The following is a 22,418-nucleotide window of genomic DNA, read 5'->3' as shown; positions in this document are numbered from 1 at the left end:
TTCCATTAAATTTGGACTGACATTCATGATATTCTTAACAAACAGAATGTGGTGGCTCTTGTATTATTTGAACTTAAAATGGTCCCTTTGCTAGTCCAGACTCCATGGCATAAGAAGATCAAGTCAAATGGACAGCTCCTGCTGAGGTCCAGCATAAACAGTGACCCCTGCCAAATATACCAGTTCTAACACAGGACAGATAAGAAAGGCACACTACTAGAAATGAATCCTACAACCCAAGATACTCCATCTGTTGTGGATCACAGATAAACCATCTATGTCATTCCCATACTCCTAAACCACAGAATAGTAAGCAAATGAAAGATGTTTTAAGTCACTGAGTTTTGAGGTGGTTTGTTATGTAATAATAGATAGTTGCAACAATGAAGTTGAACTTGAACTGGCAATTCAAAGGTTCTGTGAAGGATGGATTGTGAGCACTAAATTGTCTGGTGTTGGGTCAATTCAGAAGCTTTCTTCCCTTGCTGAGGGAAACAAGAAATTCTCAAAGGAATAAAATGAATGGAATGCTTCAGGGGGCAGCAGTGCCTCAGAAATGGTGGTGGAAGTGTCTCCCCACCATGCCATGATTAAGTGCTTACAGTTTTCTTGTTTTTGAATGCTATCTTGATTAAAATTTTGCAACGTTTATACTGCCACACAGAATAAATGGACCCATAGCTTACATTTAAAACTGTGCCTTGCTGATATCATTACATTTGTCAGATTTGTAACATTTCTAATATGTAACAATCTTTCACTCTTTAGGACACTGAAGGGGAACTGAGGCTCCCTTTCACCCTTTCTGATGCTTCATTCACTGTTACTTCCTCCATTCCTGGTCATAAGGTGAAGTCTTTCTGGAAAAAAATAAAAGTAATAGAAAAATTCTCTGCACGTTACCTACCACATCAGCCTCTCTCCTCATTATTTTTCACTCTGCATTAGTATTGGCCTGATGTTGTGACAAATTACCACACACTTGACAGCTTAAAATGGCACAAATGTATTCAGTTCTGTTAGGTTAGGAGGCAAACACAGGTCTCACTCACCTACAATCAAAGTGTTGGCAGGGCTGTGTTCCTTTCTCTGAGTATAATGTGTCAGTCTATTCCTTGTGTTTTCCAGGTTCTAGAGACCCCCGCTAGAAACATTTCTAGTTTGCTATCCCCTTTCTCCCTCTTCACTGCTATCACTGTTGCATCTCTCTGATGCACTCTCTGCTTTCCTTCTAAGGACCCCTGTGATTACACCAGTGCTCCCCGATAATCCAGGATAATCACCATATTTTAAATATTAAATCTCAATTTTGTATGCAAACTTAACTTCCCTTTCTGTCACAAGGTCAGGTAACATAACACACTCACAGGTTCTAGAATTAGAATGTGACATCCTTGTAAGGGCATTATTTTTCCCATTACATGTTAAGATCAAACTGAGCAATTATATACCAGAGGATTAATATCATAGGGTAAGATTTCCAAAGCAGAATCAGAAAATCAAGCAAAAGATGCCCAATATTTTATTTTGTGTTCAGAAGTTGATGTCTTGATAGAAGATTTAAAAATAATAGATATAATTTTAAATAGTGGAAGATGAATGAATATAATTCCAGCACTTTGGAAACTGAGACAGGAGGATCAAAAGTTCGAGGTCAGTCTGGAATACATAGTGAGACACTGTCTCAAAAGAAAAAGAAAAGAAGCAAAGTAAGAAATAAAAAAAATCTGTGATGTACTGTAGAATTAGTCTCCCTCCCCCTGACTGTAAATCTAGATCATTTGGGTCTGGGCAAGAGAATAATTGTAGAAAGGCAAACAAGGTGACCTTGTGCTAATGAGTCCCTCACAAGGGGCTTAATACTCTATTCCCATCAGGCTAATCAGACAGGTGGTTGAATGAAATGTAGGACTATAGGAAATCAGGTGGCTTAGCTCAGTGGTAGAGTGCAAGGCCCTGGGTTTAATCTCTGACCACACACACACAGGGGCAGGGGTTTGAGGGTTCTGAGGGAAAGGGGCTCTGTGAGTTACTTGCCAGACAGCATCTGGTCAATGACAGACATGATTAAGAGCTCTCCTTTGTGTGAAAACACCTGACTATAAATGCTTTCACAAAACTCAAGATCAAGGGGGCTTCAGATCCATGGGGGTGGTGTAGAAAAACTGTTGGACATTCCTTATGACCTCTTACACATGGTAAAGCTAGCTGATGAACAGAGCCAGCTGGTCTTAAATGGTCCATGATGGAATGAAAGCACCAAACAGAAGATATCAACATGGATTACATGCCTGTGAACCAGATGGAAACAGAGGGGTCCTTACATAGACCAGAAAAGAAAGAGTGATGGATGAGGAGACAGCAGGCACCAGGCTAAGAGGTGTGACCCAACACCAAATAACTCATAGCTCCTAATGCCTTAGGAATACAACAGCTCCCATAGACATAAATGTTCAGAAAGAGGTCAGAGGTAGACAACCAAAATTGACTAGAATTAAGTTTCTTCTGCCTATGAGTACAGTAGAACAAAAATGACATTCAGTTATAGAAATAGTATAGGAAGGTAGTTACTCTGTGCTCATAAGTTTGTGTGGCCCTGATATCATGTATGCCACATATAAATATTGGTAATATGGCCGGGCACTGGTGGCTCATGCCTGTACTCCTAGCTACTCAGGAGGGAGAGATCAGGAGGATCATGGTTCAAAGCCAGCCCAGGCAAATAGTTTGAGAGACCCTATCTCAAAAATACCTAACACAAAAAGGGATGCTGGATTGGGTCAAGATGTAGGCCCTGAGTTCAAGCCCTGGTACCACAAAAAAAATCTGTATAGATAGATAGATAATGTAGTCGGTCTTATCTCATGTAGAAATGGCACTTTGTGAATCTCAAATCTTTGCTAGTTGTATTATTTAACTTTGCTGAAAATCTGAGTTCAAGAACTGTCGTTCCCTTTGAAACATGAAGAAACTGAGACTAATTAGGTCAATCTAGATTCCAACAATCAAGTCAGGGCTTAGGGCTGATCCACTCAGCTTAAGCTTCTTTCCATGTTCTTTATTTTCATTTCCTTTCAGTGCCATGGGGCAAACAACCCAAAATGGCCCTGGCACTAAGAATGGCATTGGAGATGTGGTCTTGATCTTCTATCTTGCTACCTGGTGATAAGACCTTGGAAAGTCCCTCTACTTCCTGAACCTTGTTTCCTCATCCATGAGGGAACCCAAAGTCTAAGCAAATGTGTTTTTAAATTATAAAATGATTATTTTTATACCAGATGGACTTTCATAGAAAGAGAGCTATGAGAAAAAGTTTCTTATGACAGAGTTTATAGGGAAATGAAGGGAATTTTAAATCTCAGTGCAAAAGTGGGTATTTCCCTATCTATTCCATAGAGCACAGCCTTACATCCACTGCACCCTGAAGTTAGTTTTAACATTAATATTCTTAATCAAGGAGGAAGCTCTCCTGACAGCTTCATCACACTGTTGAATTTTCTTTTAACCTACAGGGAATGAATGTTCTTTTTTTCTTTTTCTTTCTCTAGTTTATATTAATGAGAGGGAAAGAGAAAAAGCCCTTGCATGCATGCACACACACACACACACACACACACACACACACACGCACACACACACCTGAATACAACACACAAATGCACCTGCATATGCATATGCATACCTACATACACTCACACCTGCATACACACACACGCTCACACACCTGCATTTGGAGCTTTCATTCTTCTGGGGCATCTTCCCTGAAGAAGGAGCTTAATTACATCAGGAAAGAAAATTGATGTCAAAGAGGAAAGAGGCAGACAACTCAATCCTTTCAAAAAAGTCAGCCCCATGTTTTAGAGATGACATAGATTTGGCACAGTCTTTGGAGCTGTTTGTCTTCTGATGGGTTCTACGACTTGGACAAGCCCTTTTCTTCCTCACCAGGTCTTACTTTTCCAATACAAATAGCTGCTGGATGTCTACTACCCTCACAGCTGTAACTCCCCTTTCCCATTGCTGGACCCCGCATTTCCTCTGTGCCTTTGCCCATCTCAGAGCCAGAGATTTCAGGTGCAGCTTCTTCCTAGCTAAAGATCCCAATGTGACCCATTCAGAGATGAACCTGTCCATCCGCTTGACCATGGTGTTGGGAACCAAGTTGGCCCAGTGAGATGAATTCTGTAACTGTAGCTGGAAGGACTAGAAAAGAGGTGCTTTTGTTCTGTAGGATTCACTGAGTGGAGAAAGTGAACCTGGCCAGAGAACGCTGACACTAAGGAACACATCATGGAATGGGATCCCAACAAAGTTGTTTGAGCACTTTGATCCAACTGTGCCTAAACTTCCATTTGAGCCCTTTTTGCCTGAACTACTTTGTGTTTTTTCTGTCACTTGAAATCCTAAGAAATGTAATTATTAAAAATCTCTATCTACTTCTAAAGACCTGTTGATCTTCACATCTAAAATATGTTTTCATTGCATCACCTCATATTCTAGAATCTTCATCTTATACTGGTTTCCTGCTCTTTGCCTATTTCCCCAGCTGCTGTGTAGGTGTAAAAGGTCATTTGTATATTTTATTTTTCTTGGGTCAAATTAAGATAGCTTAGTTTGGAGCAAGGTTTCCCATCCATGACCTCCTCCCTTCCTTCCTGTTCTTTCTTCTATATTTAACAAGATGGGTATTGACAGGGTGCTGTGCTGATCAGCAGGTTCCCTGGGATCTCTTTCAGTTTATTTGAGGGACAAACTCTGGGAAGCCACTCTGTACTATAAAGTGTCACAGGTGATATAATAAATGTGGATATAGAGAACAGCAGAGCCCCATCAGGGAAGAGAAAGGCTTTGTAAAATTGCTTCATCTGGAAACATGTCTACTTGTTTGTTCCAGGGCAGGTAGAACAATTCACTGTAAGCAAGGGCCATGAGACATTAAACAGGTAGCAGGTTCAAATAACTACATCTAATTATATCTATTTGACTAGTATAGAATGAAAAAAAGCAGTGATAGATGTGGTTGGAGAAGTTGGAAGGGGCCAAGAGAAGAAAAGCATTGAATGCCAGGCCAAGTTTAGCCAGTGGGGAAATATTTCCCAACTATGTTCCTAACACACTCTAGCACACACTCACACACAGATAGACACTTTCATTACCTTGTCAAAATTTCAAGTTCCTTGAACATAACCCCTCTAAAAGTGTAATCCTGGAACTTGCATTTTGAACTACCCAAGACTGTTCTTATAAAACATACCATCAGTTTTGGGATACTCTTCCATTGGCAGCAGAAATCTTCACTTATCTTCTCCTGTGTCCTTATTTCATACTAGATTCTGAAACTCTATGCAAACAAGGCTGCCTACCCTCACTCCTACACTTCTGCCTTGCCATCTGCGCAATTTTCTTGATGTAAGTTGATTCATTTTTTCCAAAGCCATTTCCAATGTCAGTTTCCCAAGGAAGCCTATTGCAAACCTTAGGTCTCACCTGAAACTATCTCTTCTGAACCACACCAAAACTCCTACATTCTGTACTATTTATATCTCATGGACCCTCCCCTGCTCCCAATGTGGTCATATAGATAAGACTTGTGTTATTTTACTCTCAAGTGGACTTTAAGCTTCTGGAAGTCAAGACCACTCAAGGGCCTATTATATGGCAAGCACTTAAATTATAACATCTCATTTCATTCTTCTTATAATTCCAAGAGGTAGGTTTAATTATCCTACTTTACAGACAAGGAAACCAAGGGCACACAGGTAGGAAATTTGACCAGTGCAACTCTCCTTGACTAGCTTCCTGTTGCAGGTAATGGTCTCCAGCAAGTGGCCTTGGCCCCTGGGCTGGCACCATGTTCCTGGGCCAGCAGGCACTTACCACACATCCTGAGGAGTCCACCTGGCGGTCAGACACACACTTGAAGTTGCGAGTGCAACCCCCATTGTTCCGAGAGCAGTCACGAACTGGCCCAAAGGAGGACAGCAGGTCATTGATGGTTTCAAAGTATGTGGACAGCATTGCTTCTTCCCTTGGAGAGAAAGGGGATAGTTAAACTCCAGGGACATCTACATCATTGGATTCAAAAAAATTAATGGGAACTCATTACATTTGAAGTCATTGTTTGTTTTGTTTGTACTCAGAAAAATAATACAAGTAAATGGTTTAAAGGAAAAAAATAAACAGTAAGTATCCCATCAAACAACATGGTGCCTAATCCTGTTGTAATAAAGAGAACTAGACTTAGGATTGGGTACCCTTTATTTCATTGTCATAGTTTTGGGAGGTAGGTATGATATTTACATCTTACCAGCAGGTGAACTGTGCCTTAGAAATGTGAAATGTCTTCCTAAAGGCCACCCAGCTTGTAATGTGATGGAACCAAGTTTATACCAAATTCCACCTGAAAAGAAATCTTTTCCCACCACACAGCTCTGAACTTAGTCATATCTGTTTTTATAAATTCTAGAGCTCCCTATAGCAACTCCATGATTGGGTGCATTCCTATTATACCAACGTTTTTATTTCAATCAGTGTTCAATTTATAAAATTAAAGGTACGAAAGGTGGTGGGACTTATCTCAAATCCTGCAGCCTATAAATGCCGAAGCCAAGACACAAGACAGCAGTATGGCCCCTAGGACAACAGAACATTATTTTTCAGACTATTACATATAAGTTACACTGTCAGGACTGTCAGCAACAACTGTTGGGAAGATCATGAAATTCCAGGGAAATACGATTCTTCCCAAGTAAGGTTCCCAAAAGGTAAGAGTGGACTAGATACCATTATCCATGGATCTGCCAAAGTTTTGTATGGTATAGTACTACAAAACTGATTCTAAAAAATGGGGGTAGAGATGAAAGTTTCTGATGCAGTTTTCTGGAGAAAGGGCCTCAAATAAAGGTTATCCCATAGCTGCAATTGATATTAAAGGAGCAGCTACAGGCAATGGGAAGAGACACTACTTTCTTTCATAGTGTGTGGCTCATGGAGCCCAGAGTTGTAAAGAGAGAGATGCACAAGGGAGCAGGAAGAACCAATGAGTATCACTGATACTGTCTATAAACCTTCTTCTCCTCTTTTCCTATTCTTTCTTTCCCCAGGCTTGGAACTGGAACTACAGATTGGGTTTCTAACTCATTTCCTGCCTTCAGTCTTATCCTCTTCTATCCCATCTTTTATACTGACTGCCAGTGAACCTGGTAAATACCAGTTCTAATTAGATACTTCTCTGATCAATAGCTCCCTAGTACTTACAGAAGAGAGTCTAAATTAGTTTCATTGGTCCTCAAGCCTCTTTATAATCTGATCTTTGACTAGCCATCCAGCTACATTTATCCTGTCCTCAAACTCCTTTTTTTTTTGGTGGTACTGATGTTTGAACTCAGGGCCTACACCTAGAGCCACTCTAACAGCCCTTTTTCGTGAAGGTTTTTTTTGAGATAGGGTCTCACAAACTATTTGCCTGGGGCTAACTTCAAACTGGGATCCTCCTGATTTCTGCCTCCTGAGAAGCTAGGATTACAGGTGTAAGCCATCAGTGCATGGCATAATCCTGTCCTCATATTCTTTATCCCCTAACCACATGCCTTTTCTCAATCCTTGAACATAGAATCTTATGTCAGTTTCCCTAAAAACAGACTCTGAAATGCAGTTGGTGGAGGAGCACCCTTGGGAGATATATCTGTGCAAAGTGATCAAGGCAGAATTGAGTGAAGGACCTGCAATATGATCTGAAACCTCACCTATAGGAGCTCTGGAGCTGAAGGTGGCTCTTTTAAGGGCTATAATCTGGAAGAGAGTACCCTTGGATGAGGCAGTTTGCTGTGGCTGAAATGAATGCCTGGTAGGCTGTAAAGCCATGGCCATCAGTCACTGATAGTCAGAGATGGGGAATTGGTGGGTCAGCCCTGAAGAGGAGGGCTGGATCAGTTTGTACAGGTTGTATATCCCTTACCCAAAATGCTTGGAACCAGAAGTGTTTCAGACTTGGGAGGGTTTTTTATTTTTTTAATTTGAAATGTTTGCATAGACTTTACTTGTTGAGCATGCCTAATCTAAAAATATGAAATTAAAAATGCTCTGAAACTGAAAATGCTCTGAAATTTCCTAAGCATCATTGCATAATTTGTACCTTCGCCTCTCTGAATCCTTAGTCATGTTTTCCCTTCTGTCTGGAATGCTCATCTCTGATTTCTCTTACTGATGAAATCCTAAGACTCCTTGAAAACTATTCATGTCAACCATTCATTCATATATTAAACATGTTTATGGAGTGCTTATTATGTACTAGTCCCTATTCTATGCATCGGGCACACAGTAGTGACATTGGACAATTTCCTTACCTCCACAGAACTTATGGTTACCTCCTTTGTGAAGTGTTCTCTACTTCCTCCCACTAGAATGAATTCCCCTTTTGCTTTTGTCCACCTTGCCTAAATCTATTATCTTATTGACCTTAATTATCAACTATGTGATTTCTCAGAGAAACTGTAAGATTGTACAGCATTGTGCTCAGGATTTAGTCATCCCTCTCTAGTCCCCAGGACAGAGTCTGGAAGAATATGTACTAGGTAATGGTTTTCAAATGAAACAAAGAAAATACCAGAAGGCATAGATGCAGCCTCCACTAACCAATTCTTTTACTAAGAATGTTTTCAACCAGGAGACTCCTCTACCTGCTCCCATTTTGGGTTCCTATTCCATATCCTTCATGTTCAAGACTGTAGGACAGAGACAAAGGAGACTATGCCAGGAGAGCTGCTAGATTGCCCCTCACTCCTAATTTAGTACAGAGTGAGGTGACAGGTGTATGGGGAGAGGGAATTAACAATTCTCTCTGAAATGAAGCTTCTAGGAGACTTGCCATGTTTGAATCATGGAAATATTTGAGGATCCTGGGAAGACATTAAGGCTATTAAAATATTAACACTCTTAGAGGGATCAGAAATGAAAATGAGAGGAAGAGATAAAGACAGAGTGAGAGAAGATCCGAGAGAGCAAGAAAAGGCCTAAAAGTATAGAGAAAGTGCTAGGAAGAAGAAGAGAAACAGAGGTAGAAACACATACAGTCATCAAGAAGAAGATGAGTAAAGAGAGGCAAATAAATGGATAGGCAGAAGTGCTGACAGATAAGCAGAGAAAGACAGACACACATGGAGGAGTGTCTCAAAGATTTTAAGACAGGCAAGTGGAGTCACAGAAAGTATATAAAAGAGGGGAAAAATGAAGAGATAGCTGGGTGAGGTGGCTCAAGCCTGTAATCTTAGCTACTTGGGAGGTCAGAAGAACAGAGGTTTTTTTTGGCCATCCTGGGCAAAAAATTGGGGAGGTGCCTCAGTATGGTGGTTCCCAGATAGAGTGGAAGCACAAATAGGGGGGTGCCATCTAGGCTAGCCCAAGCATAATGCAAAACCCTATCTTAAAAATAGCCAACATAAAAAGGGCCAGTGGAGTGGCTCAAGTAGTACAGTGCCTGCCTAGCAAGTGCAAGGCCCTGAGTTCAATTCCCAGTGTTGAAAAAAAAAAAAGAATAAAAGAAGAGACAGAGTAGGAGAAAGAAAGGGAGAAACAGGAGTAAGGAACAGATTAAAAGAGGAGAAAACATCGAAGTTAAACACAGAACAAATGTGTAAGTGTGAAAGTAGAACAGGCAGAGGGAGAGAAAAAGGGAAGAGAGGGAAGAGACAGGTATAGAAAGATAGAAAATGAAAGTGAAGAGAAAGACACTATTTAGAAAAGAACACACAAAGAGACAGAGAACTACAAAGAGAAGGGAAAAACAAGCAAAAAATGTCATCTTTCTGTGGAACCCAGAGATGGCTCAGGATACCAAACAAGGAGGCTGCTAGCATTTAAAGAGATCAGTTTTGCATAAACACCAGTTACAAGTGAGGAGTGCAACTTAAAATGCAAAGACCTGACACAGGGGCTCTAAGTCAAGAGCAGTGATTGTGTCTTGAAGGGAAAAGAGAGAAAAACAGCTGAAAGCAAATGCTAGCCTTTTCTTAATTTGGGTACTCAATTCATCATCCCAGGCTGAGTCAGGAGTTTGGGAACTGCTGAATGGATCTTTGAGCTTACCAATCATGAGGAACAGTGAAGGGATCAATGCAGCAGCCCTGGGACCAGAGGTGGACTGGACTGATGTGTGTAGCATCAGGCCATCAGGAGACCTGGGTTGAGAGTTCAGGCCTTTTCAAAAGCCACAATCATCACCACAACATCATCGCCACCATTTATGATTTCCTGAGCACATGCTATGAGTTAGGTTCCTTTCCTGAGCTATTTCTTTTGATTTTCATAATAACCCTATGAGCTACACAGTTTTCCTCTTTGGAAAGCTGAGAAAAGAGGTAAAAATACATACAGTTGTCAAGAAAAAGATGAGTAAAGAGAGGTAAATAAATGGGTAGACAGGTAGAAGGACAGATATAAAGAGAAAGAAAGACACACGTGGAGTGTCTCAGAGATTTTAAAAGAAAGGCAAGTGGAGTCAGAGAAAGTATATAAAATTAAGAGATAGCTGGGTGAGGTACTTAGGGAAGTTATATCGCTTTCCCTGGTCAACAGGCAAGGCCAAGCAATATGCAGAGGTTTGCTGGACTTCCAATTTTGAGCTTTACCCAGGCCACAGTTAAGCATCAACACCTTGCTCTGTGTCTTAGGTGGTCAGAGATCTCAGAACAGTGAAGCCACTAGGAATCAGCATCCAATTTCTCTCTGACTTGGAGAAGGACAGAGGAGAAGAGCTGAGCTGAGCCTGTGTGTTGTGTGGAAGTTCTGTATGGAACTTCTAGCCAGACTCCTGGACTGTGTATATAATCTGCAGTAGCCTCAATTCATGTTGGGATAAAAGGAAAAACACAGTGTATTAGTTTACTAAAGCTACCATAGCAAGTATCATTAAGATGACTTAAAACAACAGAAATTCTAGCATAGTTCTGGAGGTTAGAAGTAATGCAAGGTCAAGGTGTTGGCAGAGCCATGGTCCCTCTATAGTACATAGGGAAGCATCCTTTCTTATCTTTTCATAGCTTCCTATGGCTCCTGACAAACCTTAGCTTTCATTCTTTCCTTTGTTTGGGGCTTCATGACTCCAATATCTACCTCCATCATCACAAGACCTTTTCTCTTGTGTGTATCTGTATGTTCTCTCCTCCTCTTAAAAGGATATTGCTACTTGCTATGGTGTGAAAGTTTGTAATGCATCCAAAGTTCGTGTTGAAACTTAATTACCAATGTAACTATTTAGAGGTGAAGCCTCCAGAAGGTGATGAAGTCATGAGGATGGAGACCTGTGAATGGGATTAAGTGGCTTTATAAAGGATTTGACAGTTTTTCCCTTTTGCCCTTCTGCCTTCTGCTATGTGAAGACTCAAAACTCCTTCACTTAGAGGATGCAACATTCAAAGCACCATTCTGGAAGCAGAGACAGGAAGTTCATCAGACATTGAACCTCCTGGTGCCTTTATTGTGGGCTTCCCAGTTTCCAGAACTATGAGAAATAAATTTGTATTCTTTGAAAAGTACCTGGTCTGTTTATTTTATTATATCAGCACAAGGGAACTAAGACAGCCAGCCTTTAGCTTTAGGGTCATGAAAACCCTGAAGTCAGTGTGGGATTTGGTATTTGAACTCAAGCATGTCCAACTGTCCTACTGAAGTCTCTTCTGAACCTCTGTAAATTATTATGAGAATTACAGTAACATGATATGTAAAACTATGTTTTCTAAACTCCAAAACTCAGTGCAAATTTATTCATTATTCATTCATCTATAAATATTTGAGTACCTACTGTATGCCTGGTAGTGAGGCGATTATTATTCTGGCTTTTCTTTGGCCTCTCTGTACCTTGTCTAAAATGTTTCTAAGTATCTCTTTAGCCCTCATATCCTAGTTCTTCTTTATCTCCCCCAAAATACTGGTTTTAGAACTGAGTCACCCGGACTCACAAAGTTGGATGAGACTGCCAGTCCATCATTACCTGGCTGGTCAAGGGCAAGTACATCACCATGGTTTCATTTTGCAGCATCAGCCTGAGCCCCATGCAGCGTGAGCATTAGGCAAGGTGGATGGGGAACAGATGCTGACATGGCTCGCTGTTAATAAACACCAGGAAAGGTCCATGCCACTCATAGAGAGGTGTGAATGAATGACTCGGAGCCCACACAGTGACAAGACCCCCATGGATGCACGCTAATCTTTCTGTGGTAACAATCAGCAACTTTGTTTCCTGAGCTCCTGAGAAAAAGGAAGTTTCAACAGCCAGTTGATAGGAATTTTCCTTCCACCCATCCTTCCTTCTCAGCACTTAGAGGCAAGAGCTGCAGTACAGACTAGTAATAATTAGTAGCATCTGAGTGTCCCTAAAGTTGCCAGAAGCATGAGTAGAATATGTAAAGAGCTCAATGGTGGTCATAGGACATGGGAAAGAGGGTCTGGGACCCCATGTGGAGCATGTACTCTTTTAAAATGTTTCCCTAATTTCAGTTTGTTCAGGGTACTTGGCTGGTTCCTGGATGAATGAAAGGATATGCTACAGCCTGTGCTGGGAGACAGGAAAAAATTTAACCAAGAATATAAGTGGGGCCAAAGGTCCCCAAATATCTTAGAGGTAGGAGGGTCAGAAAGGGCTTTTTTTTGGAGATTCTGAAGTTTGAACTAAGGGCTTCACATTTTCGAGGCAGGCACTGTATGACTTGAGCCACACCTCCAGCCCAGATAGGACTTTTTGGGGAAGGCAATATTGAACCTGAGACATAAAGAAAGGAATAAGAATGGAGTGGGATCAGGAAAGTCCAGGCAGAGGCATCAGAACATGTAAAGGCTTGGAGGTAGGAGAGGGTATATCCTGACTAGGGGAATTTCAAGAGATGCAGTGAGAGGAGAAGGAGAGTGTGGCAAGGAGGCACTGCCAGGAGCCAAGCTAGAAAGGGCTCTGTGTGCTGGACACTGGCGATTCTGAACTTCACACTGGGAGCTATGGGCTACCACCAAAGGGTTCTAACAGCAGATCCTGCTTTTATTCACTGATAACACAAGTGAATAGTTCACAGAAATCATTACGGAAGTAACAGCAACGACAACAATCACAATAATAGTAAATGCTTACTTTGTATTCATAATATGCAAACAATGATAGAAACACTATGTGTGTCAACCCGCTTAGTCCCCACTTAAACACAAGATGCAAATGATATGATCATCCTGTTTTATAGGAGGTGAGGACTAGGCTGCTTTGAGACCAGTGAAGATAATAGACTTAATGCTGTGCTAATGTACACCCTGTCACAAGGCAACTACTTTATAAGGATTAGTTAATGCAAGGCTTCAGGGAGGAGCAGGGACTCCCTGGCACTAAGCCACAGGGAGGTAGATTGGGCTTTTCCAAGATCAGAGCTGTTTGGCAATAGGAATGCTATTTTTACCCGAATGCTGCTGTTCTCTGCTGGATGTGCTGAGGAGGGAGGGGCACTGCCTGGGATGGCTTGGAGAGAGTCCCGATTGATTACTATATTGTGGTGGCAGAAACAATAACAAAGGGTAATATTGTTGAGAACTCATGACATGAGAACCCTTGACTTTTCATAGGTTACTTTATTTAGGTATTGCTATAGCAATAGGAGATCATGTTATGTTTATTTATTTTATTTTATTTTTTGGCAGCACTGGGGTTTGAACTCAGGGCTTCACACTTGCAAGACAGGTGCTCTACTGCTTTAGTCACTCCTTCAACTCCATTTTTTAAATTAAAAAAGATGTACCGCTGAGAGTACATCTGTGGCACACAGTTTTAATGTCAGCACTCAGGTTGAGGCAGCAGGATTATGAGTTTGAAACCAGCCTGGGCTACATTATGAGTGCAAGCCAGCCTGAGTCACATTATAAGAGCTTGTCTCAAAAACCAAGGTCTAGTTATGTAGTTTGGTGGTAGAGCACTTGCCTACATGCATAAGTTCCTGAGCTTGATAACTCCCCCACAAGATGTAGGTCCTTACATGTAGGTCTTGGCTCTTACAGAGGCAAGGGTACTGGAAGTAAGTCATAGTGGCAGAGCTAGGGTCATCCTAGCAGTCTCTAATTCCAGTCTTCTTGGTGTCTTGCCTTGATCTTTAAGATATCTGTCCACCCACAGATTCTGGGGCTAGTGTTCCAGCTGGCTCTTCATATTCCCCTTACACCAGCAATTATGGTGCACACTAATTTAGGTGGAGAATATGGATTGCTGTGCAGAGTGGTCTCAGAGCTTCCTGTGAGTGTCTTGTGTCTTTGAGCAGCTTGTAACTTCCTGCAAGCTGAGAGCCTCTACACTCGCATCCCCCAGTGCACTGGGCATGCCACAGCTGTTCTCTGAATGAGGACAGGGTTGGAGCATAAGGAGGAGTGGCAAGTGAGGCTTATAAGCTGTGAGGTCTTGGGAACAAAAGGAAAATGAATGTGATATCCACTGTTCATCTGTGAAATAGAGACAATAATATTCAACTCACAGGGTCGTGGGTCAGGACTCAATGAGTTTAAAGATAGGAAATTCATCATCACCACAAGGCTCCAATGGGGCCTCTCCATAAAAAGACTGCTATGTTTTAGAAATGCATTTGTTCATTTAACAAGTATTTATCTAACACTCACCATGTGGGTTGGAGTTAGGTGTACAGAAAAGAGCCACACAGATGTGGGCTTTGTATTCCTGGATCTTACATTCATTAATGGAATAGAGTTACTGCCTCAGTAACTGAATGTGTGTTTGTATCTAAGCTCATGCCTATGTTTATGTGATATCTACATCTGTGTCTATGTATCTCTCCCTGTGCCTGCGCCTCTATCTATATCTAAGTCTGTAACTATGAACTGTGATAGGTGCTTTGAAATTCTGCACACGGTGAGAGCATATGAGAGAGTGACCAATCTAATCTAGGGAGTGGAAGTGGGGGGCACATTTCTCTGGAGAGTGTCAGGCCCTGAGCCAAGTCAGCCTGTGGCCTGATGAGGTTTTGCCACCAGGGCTTCCCTAAGAGTGTCAAGATGACATGTGTCCCATCTCCTCTGTCCACAATGACCCTGGCTTCCACCTGATCTACAAGGCCATCATTCCTCCTCTGTACTTGTTCTGACTACTCAGTAATAGAAATTCTCCTCCTCACCCACCCATCTCTTGCAAGTCCCATCAGTATTTTTTAAAAAAAGCAAAAAAAAAAAGAGGTTCAATGACAAATTCTGAGGCTTGTGAATTATTTATTCATGAAATACCCACGCATAGTCACGGAGAGCTCCTCATGGCTCTCATCTCAGAAAGAAACTCATTAAGATGGGCACCAGGGGTGGGAAGTTCAGATTCTCAGTAGTGGGTGCTCAGGAAGCTAGCAACTTCCCCTGCTGCTCAGGAGCATGGGACACTCTGGTGGTGTAGGATGGCAGAGACGGCTTCCTTGAACCAGAAGTGCCCATTGATAGAGAGTAGATGGGGATATGTCTGTCAGCAGGGGAGCACTGCTCTGAACTAGTTCTGTCTCCCTCTGCTGTGTGTCCCTGGGTGGCTCAATATTTTCTGGGCCATATCTTCCACACTGACATAACAGTGGGGTGACCGCTAAGAGACCCTGCCAGCTTGAATTTCTAACAACGTTATGTGGTTCTCCAAGAAGGCCCCAAACCAAGTTTTGCCACTTATTAGCTCAAAGGACTTTAACAAGTCATTAGGCCTGTGAGCTTCAGCTTCTTCATGCAACAGTTATGGATACTCACACTTAATTCTTAGATTACCAAGAGGATACAGAGAAAATAAAAGTCCCAAGAAGGCAGGATCTTTGTTGTGCTCTCTACCATCCAGTTCCTTAAACAGTGCTGGCCAGGTTTGGTTGGTACATACCTATAATCCCAACATGTGGAAGGAGGAGGTAGGAGGATCAAGTGTTTGTAGTCAACCTGGGCTTCATACTGAGTTCCAGGCCAATCTGGCTATATAGGACACCCACCATTAAAAAACAAAACAAAACAAAACAAAAAAAACCCAGTGCCTGGGACTTCACCAGATTCTGAATAATAAATGGATGAACAGATGAATAAATGAATGGAAAGTTTTATGAAAAACTCTGCAAAGCACTGAGCCTAAAACAAAGACCAGTCCATTGGCTTTGATTGTTGCATGTTTTTAGCACCAACAGCAGGCTTTTCATCAATCCTGAAAATTGCTCTAGCCCAGAGTTTTTTTTTTTTTTTGTGGTACTTGGGTTTGAACTCAGGGCCTATACCTTGAGCCACTCCACCAGCCCTTTTTTGTGAAAGGTTTTTTCCAGATAGGGTCTCCATGAACTTTTTGCCTGGGGTTGGCTTTGAACCATGATGTTCCTGACCTCTGCCTCCTGAGCAGCTAAGACTAAAGGTGTGAGCCACTGGCACCAGCCTTACATTGATTTTTATATTGGTGCTTAGGACCTCTCTGTCAGTCCGTGAAGCATGAGACTCACATCTTACAATCCTGTTTTATATACATAAAATAAAATTCAAAGGATTACAAAAGAAATCATTTATCAAAATCTCTTTAAAGCCACTTGTAATATATATGCTTCTTTAGTGACACATTAAATGCAAAGATCTAATAGCAAATGTAATAATAACCATAAATTCAAAGTAGGGATGAACATACACTATATTTTAAGGCATGTTCAACAAATGAAATATAATATCAAACTATATGTAATATCCACTGGTGACAAAGCCATAAGTGTTGTTAACACACCCATTTGTTGCTTATATTTGTAAGAAAAGGAAATGCTAAATTTCAATGAGATGCTGCCAAAAGTAAAGATGTGTTCTTTTCCCTGGTAATTTCAAGACCTTCAGCCTGGATCCCAGGTTAAAAGCTCCTGCCTAGTCTGACAGTTTGCTGGGAAAAGTTCCTCCCTGAATACGTGTCACTTTGTGACTATAATCAGAAGTTTGGGTTCAGACAGGAAATTAAAACTCGTCTATGATCACACCAATATAATTGCATCCTGGAGGGGTACACATGTGATATGGTGAAAGGAGAACAGATTTTGTCATCAGAAAAACAAAACAGTAACAACAACAACAAAAAACCCAAACATTTAAAGCCCTCAGGGGCTTGCATGCATGACCTCCTTTGACCTTTAGTTTCTTCATCCATAAACAGGTCATTGCAGTATTTCCTGGAAGGGTGGCTGGGGAACTGCATGAAAGAAGGCAGAGCACTTTGTTCAAATATGCAAATACCAGCCCCTTTTATCTCACCTTCTGTTCCTTCTAATGGAGAAGATGTATATTATAGTCAACTACACATAGAGGGGCCACGGGACCATAGTGGAGATACATTTATAATTTCTTGAGCATCTACTGTGTGCCATATGCTCAGCACTCACTGGTACTGAGACAACACCCCTTTTGACAGGAAGTGCACAAGCTGGGGCAGAGACAGCAAGTAAAAAGTAAAGACAGAAAGAACGCTTACAGATGCACAAAGACACATCAGGAGAGCCCCTGATGTGGAAAGGAAACTATGACTCCTCAGTCTGGCTGGGGAAGGCTTCCTGGAGGAGGCAATGATTTATTGGGTGTTTAGGAAGAGAAGGACAATGATGATAAGGAAGGAAGATGATAAAAAGAGGTGAAGGGAAGGAGGAAGGATGGGAATTATTAAAGGACAGTACAAACAGAACAACAAAAATGAGGACCAGAGGAATGAGGGGGAGGGCTGCAGAAATAGGCAGTGAGCCTATTATTAAGGTAGGAATGGGCAGAAGAAAGGAAGCTCACTAGGCTCTGTTGTGTGTGGGTTTTTTGTTTTTGTTTTTTTTTGTTTTATTTTGCTTTGAGACAGGATCCACTGTGTAGCTCAGGCTAGACTCAAATTCTCAATCCTCCTGCCACAGCCTCATATGTGCTAGGATTACAAGCATGTTGTAAGTGTTTTATAACATTTTCTAGTTCGTATCAGAAAGAGTTCATTACCCTATTTTACAGATGAGAAAGCTGAGGCTCGGAGTGTTAAAGCCCTCACAAGCCCACCCCATTCCCTATGGAGAACTTGGAGGAAGTGATCCAATTATCTAGGCTGATGCCTGCTTCCTCAGATCCCAGAGCTGGAAGGTTTCCAAAAAGGTGTCCTGGAGGTGAGGGCTCCTTGCCGCAGCTCAGTGGAGCCACAAAGGTATCCAATTGTATCTGACTTACAGTCCACGTGGTCGTTCCAGAATGCCATGTGTAGAAGACTTTGTTCTCTGAAAGTCCGCCAAGTCAGATTCAGGAACAAAAAGCTTTAGAAGCAGGACTTTGGCAATAAGCAAAATGCTGCACTCTCTCACTCTCCTCCTCCTCCAATGCAGCACTCATCCTTTTTTCTTTGCCTGTACATTCTATCTGATCTCTTTGAGCTAAGGGGGTAGGGGAACAAACTGGGGGACAGTGAACATTGAGGTGGTATGTGGCAGCAACAGTGGTATGTGGCAACAACAGTGACTCTGGCTTGCTCTCCAGACAGTTCTTACCCAGAACCCAGATCCAGCTGGGTCTCAAGAGCTTCTCTCCAGCCTGCCTCACACCCACATTACCAGAGGCCTCTGTCTTTGGCTCCCGCCCTGTCTAACCTGGCTTCTGACTTGTGCTGGCAGGTGGTTCCCATGGCAAGCACAGGAACGGGTAAGCCAACTCTTGCCTTCCTCCCAATAGACTGACCAATGGCATGGAGTGAATCCTGGAGGCCAAGACTTGTTCTTGCTGAGCCAGAAGGAGATCTTTCTGAACAGTGCTGGGAGTTTGGAGGAGGGGGTGCAGGAGCCCCTGAGTTTTCCAACCCCACAAGCTGCTCTTTAGCCAGTGCAGTCAGAGTTAGTCTACTGACAAATGCTCATTGTCTTTGAATACCTATCCTTTCTTTCATTCATCTAAGACTAATTAACTTAGTCACATTCTCCATGGCCTCAGTGACCACTCAGTGGGTTGTATTATTACTGATTCTGGAATGATAGCCAAGATACTAAGTTATCCACCTGCATTATCTTATGCAATACTCACAGCAACCTTAAAAGAGAAGCATTTGTCACCTGACTATACAGATGGGAAAACTGAGGCTAAAGGTTGTGAAGAGATTTGCTGCAGATCACACAGCTAATCAAGAGAGAAAAGGGGGCAAAAGAAAGGGGATAGGAAAGAGAAAAGGAGGGTGAATATGATCAAAGTACATTCATTATATGCATTATATTTCATAATAAAACCAGTACTATGTGTAATTTATTACAGGCCAAGAGAAAAAGAAAAAAAAGTATTCAAGCTGTAGGGGAGTAGATGTCAGTCATTAAAGTATGTTATATGCTTACATGAAAATGTCACTATGAAACCCATCATTTTGTACAATTCATGTATGATAATAAAAAGTCTTTGTTTTTGTTTTTTAAAAACAACAACAACCAATTCATACCCAAAGTCAATTAGGTTGGTGCATATCTGTAAGCTCAGTGTTTGGGAGGCAGATACAGGAGGATTGCAAGGTCAAGGACAGCCTGGGCTATATAGGGAGTTCAAAGCCAACTTGGGCAAATTAGGGAGACCCGGTTCAAAAAAAATTAAAGCACAGCTTCATCTGATCTCAAAGCTGGGGACATTTGTAACTTCTGTGACATCCTGGGGACATTTGTAACTTTCATGAGGCTATGTGTTTAGAGTTTAAGTCCACTGTAAGTAGCCTGGCCTGGAGAAAGTATGGTGATGTTTGAGCACACAAGGAAAGAGGAGGAAAGGAGGCACTGGGGAGGGAAAAAAGTGATGTTTTACTTTTCACACTAGAGTGTGAGTGTCTAAAGACAGGAATCTCTCCACTTCCAGGGTTTGGCATAATGACACTTACTAGGGTAGGGGATATATTTCTTGAATGTTTAGATGAATGGCAAAAGAACTTCCAGAGAAGTTAATGAAAGAGCTGGCCCAAAGTTTCCTGTTAAATTGGCTTTTAAGTAACTATAGAGTTTTACAGAACTGAAAGTCCACTCTTGTTGCCTCCCCTTGTGGGAATTACAGTTATACAATATGTGTGGGGGGAGACATAAAAAGACAAACATCAATGTTGAAGTCTCTGCCCATTAAGACCCCTTGAAATGAAGAGTTGTTTGAATGGACATAAAGTTGCAGTTATGCAGGCACCACACAGTATCCACAGTTAATAACAGTACGCTGTATGTGTGAAAACTTGTGAAGAGGTTACTTCTCCTATCAAGTTGTTCGTCTCACAAAAACAACACAAAAAAGACAAAGAACGTTGGAGGTGATGGCTCTGTGCATTGTCTTGATTGTGTTGATAGCTTCACAGGAACGAGGGAGTAATTCTGTAAAGACTCAGGAAGGGAGGTGGCTGAAGCCCTATAGAAGATACAGGATAAAGAGATGATGATGGACCTTGAAACTAGACAATACTTTGTAATCTCTAAACACTTCATGACCAAGCTGATCCAGAGCTAGGATAGTTGGAAAAGCACCAGATCAAGAATTCAGAGACTTAGATCTCAAATTGTTTCTGCTACTGGCTCATGGTGATTATAAGCAAGCCCCTTCCATTCTCTGAGACTCAATTTCCCCATGTGTGAAAAGAAGCTGGACTTAATTCTCTTTAGATTCATGGGAATTGCTTCAGAACTCATTGGGGCTCCCTGAGGTAGGAGGGTCAGAGGACCATGTCTCTCAGCTGTCCTATTCCTGGTAGGGCCTGGAGGAAGTGTTCCAATTCTCTAGACTACTGGAATGTCTACTTCCTCTGACCCAGGAACTGGAAGGCTTCTATGGAGGTGTTCTGGATGGTAGGCCTCCTTGCAGCAGTTCATCCTGGCTCACCCTGATCTCCAGGCTCATTCTTCATTCAGGCTACATTTGTGGAGCACTTGCTATGTACCAGCCATGGTTTTAGGCTTGTGCAGGACTGTGGAGATGTCATTTGTCCTCAAAGAGCCTGTATTTGGGTGGAGAAGCACTGCAGATACATAGAAATGAACTAATGGGAGACCTGCTTGCAATGAGCTGTCAAATTAGCATCAGCAAGTACAGCACTCTATTGTAAAAAGTCCCTTATACATATGCAAAGATACATCATTTTCAAACTGATGGCACATGCGTCATTTTTTGGGACTGTTATGCTTGTGTCTGATCCACTCAGCAGATGAATAACTAAGTCTCTGAGAGGGAGAATCACTAGCTTATAATCAGATCCTGGAATTTCTTGGGCAGGTTCGACACCCTGAAACAAATTGTGGTGGTGTTGGTGGTGGTAGTTGTGGTAGTAATGACTGTGGTGCAGTGTTGGTCCTTGTGGAAAGAGGCCTTAAATGTGGCTCAAACATACAACTGTGGGAGAGAGCATCCCTACACAACTAGGAAGACCATACGTCATTCTGCAAAGAGAAAGAGACAGAGATACTAGAAGCCCTGGAGAATGCACTCCAACTCCATGATAGTGCCAGGAGAAGAAAAAATTCCAAGTGCTGTTAAAAAGAAGGAAAGAAGGAAATGAAGGAAGGGAACAGCTTGGCTGGGAGCATGAAAAGCGACTGAGGATTTGAGGGAGAAGAATCTGAATTGGACCTTGTGAGAGTCTCTTGGTGTCTCTGATACCAGCTTCCTTACTTGTCAAGTGGAGATCATAGCACCTATCTACAGGACCGATATGAAAGCAAAATGAAAAAGTACCATATGCATTACCAGGCACAGAGCAACAGTCCAACCCGTGTAAATTACCTTTTATGCACTTCTCAATGTGAACCTGGGTGGCTGCTGCCTTTGCATGATGTTGACGCACTAGAATAAAGCTCAATTTCCCAACAGACTCAGCTTATATAGAATGCAAAACACCTCTGCCTACCTAAAAGAATTACTTTATAAAATAGAAATTATCAGCAGAGAAAGGTTGAATCCAGTCTATCAACTACTTGCGATACCTTTAATAGTAGATTGTGAGTTATGGTAATTAAACACTAGTTAGTTAATTCATCTGTTGTATTAGTACTTTGCTATGTTGAAGCATCAGTCACAATTTAATGAATTTTTATGTTGTGAAAATCACCAGACAATTGTGTACTGATCATCAGTAATTATAAGACTGTTAGGTATTCAATGCCATAAATGATGATTACTAATATCTTTAGAAACAATGAAATAATTATTCACTTATCCATTTTCCCATCCACTCATTCACCTACCTATCTACTCACTCATCCATCCATCCATCCATCAATTGTTCATTAAAAATACCATTTATTCCTGCCAGTATACATCAGACAAGAGACTGATAACCAGAATATACAGGGAACTTAAGAAACTAAACTCTCCTAAAATCAACTAAGAAATGGGCAACTGAACTAAATAGAACTTTTTCAAAAGAAGAAATTCAAATGGCCAAAAAAACACATGAAAACATGCTCACC

General features: G+C 41.6%; 1 protein-coding gene across 5 annotated transcripts in view; it reads right to left on the bottom strand.

Annotated features, from left to right (window-relative positions):
• Positions 1-22,418, bottom strand: part of Astn2 (astrotactin 2) — an 888,234-nt gene that overhangs the window by 357,755 nt on the left and 508,061 nt on the right. For all 5 annotated transcript variants that reach the window (XM_074051155.1, XM_074051156.1, XM_074051153.1 and 2 more), the window contains one exon: positions 5,878-6,028. In XM_074051155.1, the coding sequence (XP_073907256.1) occupies positions 5,878-6,028 (151 nt within the window). The remainder of the gene's footprint in view (positions 1-5,877; positions 6,029-22,418) is intronic.

The sequence above is a fragment of the Castor canadensis genome, chromosome 13, assembly GCF_047511655.1.
Source record: "Castor canadensis chromosome 13, mCasCan1.hap1v2, whole genome shotgun sequence".
Classification (NCBI taxonomy): domain Eukaryota; kingdom Metazoa; phylum Chordata; class Mammalia; order Rodentia; family Castoridae; genus Castor; species Castor canadensis.
This window is presented reverse-complemented; position numbering and strand designations above follow the sequence as displayed.